The 3,448-nt window shown below is 51.0% G+C and overlaps 1 protein-coding gene across 2 annotated transcripts in view; it reads left to right on the forward strand.

The window, feature by feature from the left end:
- Window positions 1-600: 600 nt before the first annotated feature.
- The window catches only part of LOC135197304 (homeobox protein Nkx-2.4-like), an 88,219-nt gene continuing 85,371 nt past the window's right edge, over window positions 601-3,448 (forward strand). Inside the window, exon 1 of one of the 2 annotated variants that reach the window (XM_064224444.1) lies at window positions 601-2,862. In XM_064224444.1, coding sequence (XP_064080514.1) covers window positions 2,313-2,862 — 550 coding nt within the window. In that variant the 5' untranslated portion in view covers window positions 601-2,312. The remainder of the gene's footprint in view (window positions 2,863-3,448) is intronic. The other variant, XM_064224445.1, reaches the window with a different exon arrangement.

Genomic DNA, 3,448 nt, shown 5'->3' on the forward strand with positions numbered 1-3,448 from the left:
GAGAGAGAGAGAGAGAGAGAGAGAGAGAGAGAGAAATCGTCGAGGGAACAAAGGGGTCGTTAATTTGGACGCACCCCCCACCCTAACCCCCTTTTCACCTTCCTACCCCTCCCATGCTACCCTACCCCCACACCCCCCCATACCCCCCCACCCCCCCGGGGATCCCAGCACGGTCGACGACTGTCTGTAATGTAATATTAATGCACAGGCCACCACCACCGTCTCTCTATTCTGCTCTTTTCGCCTGTAAAACAGTCTCTTTTCAGTTTAGCATCGGTTCTTTTTTCCCCCTCTCCCCCCCATCATTGTTATTTCTCATAGCCGCCCCACAGTGAGTTCACAAATATTCCAAATATGGACCAATCTCAAGTGGCCAGCCACTCGAGGCCCAGCCAATCATATTAAGTGTTTCCGCCTGGGCTATTGATTGGTGGGATTTGACTTTGACGGCGCGGCGGCCGCCCCCATTGGCCGGGCGCCGGGCGAGGCCCGCCCGCGGACCAGACGCCGCGCGCCCGTTGGCCGGCGGGCGAAGTTGGCCCCGCCCCCCCACCCTTCTCCGGATGGCGAGATGTAAAGTTGAGCTTGGCTAGGAAAATGTCGGAAGGCTCAGAGAGCACTCCAATCTCCACTCGCTATCAAGCCGGTGCTATCATATTACTACCACTGGAAGGCCCTACCCAGATCTACTAAGCTCATTTGCTGCTGGCGGTCGGTCCTCCTCCTCCTCCTCCTCACTCACTCACGCGCGGCATTAACTGTAACGAGGAACGCCCGCACGCCCTCACGCCCGAGCCGCCTAGAAGAAGAAGAAGGAAGGGAAAAATAATAAAAAGACCCCTACCGCCATATCATTGCTACGACGCGTATCCATGTCGTAGGAGGAGGACGTATTTATATATACGTCTTCAGCAGCGGCAGGAGCGCCCTAGGGTGTGGATGGTTTGGGGGCGTTGCAAGCAACGGCATCATCAGCAGCAGCAGTAGCAGTAGCAGTAGCAGTAGAGGGTGCCCTCCTCTTAATCTTTTTTTTTTCCTCTTATTCTTCTTCTGCTTCTTCATCTTCTTCATCTTCCTTCGCCGCCAAGGGCAAGGAAAAGAGAGAGAGAGAGCGAGAGAGCGAGAGAGAGAGAGAGAGAGAAAGAAAGAGAGAGAGAGAGAGAGAGAGAGAGAGACACGCACCACAGCCTGCTGCTGGCTGCAGCACCCAAGTGATCTGGTGCCAGAGCTCTTGTGAGGACGTAACTTTTACCATCATCCCCACCAGCAGCAGTGTCGCCGCCCGACCAACCGCCCGCACGCCCGCCGGCCGCCCAGTGTATAACTCTTGACCTGAAGGTGACTCAAGAGTGCCATCGAGTCTGTGATCCATATCTTCGGCGCCAATGAGGAGGTGGTGGTGCGGCGCCCCCTCCTCCTACTCCTCCTCCTCCTACTCTTACTCCTCCTCCTACTCCTCCTCCTCCTATCCCTCCTCCTCCTCTTATTCCTCCTACTTCTCCTCAACCTCCTCCTCGTACCAGGTGTCTCGGCATCGATTGAGCTCGAGGTGACTCTTGACTTTTTTACAATACCAAGGCTCTCTGTGGGGATCACTTCTTTTGTTATGCACCTTTAGGGCGACTCTTGATCTGTTTCTGGGGGGGGCAGGTGCTCGAGGATTTTGTCACGGGGGGGCCAGAACTCCCCCCTTCTTCTTCGACGTCGTCGTCGTCGTCGTCCTCCTCCTCCTACTACTACTAGTGCTTGATAGAAAAAAAAAGAAATCAAAAAAAGAAAAATAAGGAAAATTTGTGACAGTTCCTGGAATGAAAAGTGACTGGAAAAACGGTTGATCATTTTTTTAGGTGAAGTTACATAAGACGCAGAAGAAGTGGCAGAAGAAGAAGAAGTAGAAGAACAGAAAGGACGCAGAAGAAGAATAAGGAGACCAGTACTGATACTGGAAGGTGTTCGAGGGTTGTGCGAAGTTCAGTGTGGAAAAAGGGGGTATCCCTAGAAAAAAAAAAGTGAAAAATAAAGAAAAAATAAAACGTGCAATTGCGAGAGAGAGAATCTGATCGGAAGTAAACTGGAAACTCTAGAAGGAATATTAATAATAATAGCCAATCAATAAACAGAAATATTATCCACAATAAGAGATTCTGATTAGATCCTGGAAACTGGCGCCTCTGGAAAGAATATAATAATAATAGATAATAAATAAATAATATTAATAACATAAATTATCATCCACGACAACTGGAAGGTCTGGAACGAAGGCCTGGAACGAAGGCGGGACAAGGGACATGTCGGGTTAGGTCCGTTAGGTCATGAGTGGTGGAAGCCCCAGGACGAATCAGCCCTTCTCCGTGACCTCCCTACTCAGCCCCTTGGACACCCTCGCCTCGTCCGTCGACGTAGCAGCGGCGGCGGCGGCAGCGGCAGCAGCAGCAGCAGCAGCAGCGGCGGCAGCAGCGGCAGCAGGGGGGAGGGGCACCACCAGCAGTGGCAGCAATTCGGCCGCCGTCTCTAGTAGTGGCAGCAGCAGCAGCGGGAATATCTGTACCACCACCAGCAGCAGCAGCTCTAGCTCGTTCGCAGCGGCAGCAGCGGCAGCTGCGGCAGCCCAGGGCATCGTCGCCTCCTCCTCTTCCTCCTCCTCCTCTTCCTCCGCCTCGGCGGGACCGCCGTCGTCGTCGTCAGTCAGCGACTTCGCCGCCGCCACCATGCAGAACCCCTACGGCGTGAGCCCCATGGCTCATATGGCGCAGTTCGGAACGCACTCCACCTACCAGTACTGCAACACAGACCTCTCCCACTACGCCGCCCCGGCCTCCGCCTCCTGGTACGGCACGTCCTCGTCGGATCCCAGATTCGCAAGTAAGTGGGTCGTCCTCGTCGTCCTCCTCCTCTAACCTCTATACCCTCATTCCTCCTCCGTCGGCCCCTTCGTCGGTATAGCTGTTCTGCCTCCTCCTCCTCCTCCTCCTACTCCTACTCTAACCTCTATACCCACATTCCTCCTTCGTCAGCGCCTTCGTCGGTATATAGCTGTGCGGAAAAAGGTGCAAAAAAAAAATTAACTTTCGTAACTTTCGTTTCACTGAAGATTATATGATCGTATCTCATTTAGTTATTTATTCATTTCTCTCTTCATTCCTTCTTTCGTCAGCGCCTTCTTCCGCGTCTGTCTTGACCTGTTCCGGAAAGGTAGAGGAATTTGGTTGTAATACGATTATAACCGAAAGATTCATGTCATTAGTAAAGTATAAATTTAGTTTTAAATTGTCCGGTTATATATAATTATAATGATATATAATAGATATGTAGTCATTCTTAGTAATGCGATACTCTTAATATATATTTATATCTGTATGTATGTGTATGTATATATCTTACGTACAATATATTATATGCATATACATACGTAGGCATTCACAAGTTATTATGTATATATATGTATAAT

The sequence above is a fragment of the Macrobrachium nipponense genome, chromosome 18, assembly GCF_015104395.2.
Source record: "Macrobrachium nipponense isolate FS-2020 chromosome 18, ASM1510439v2, whole genome shotgun sequence".
In the NCBI taxonomy this organism is placed as follows: domain Eukaryota; kingdom Metazoa; phylum Arthropoda; class Malacostraca; order Decapoda; family Palaemonidae; genus Macrobrachium; species Macrobrachium nipponense.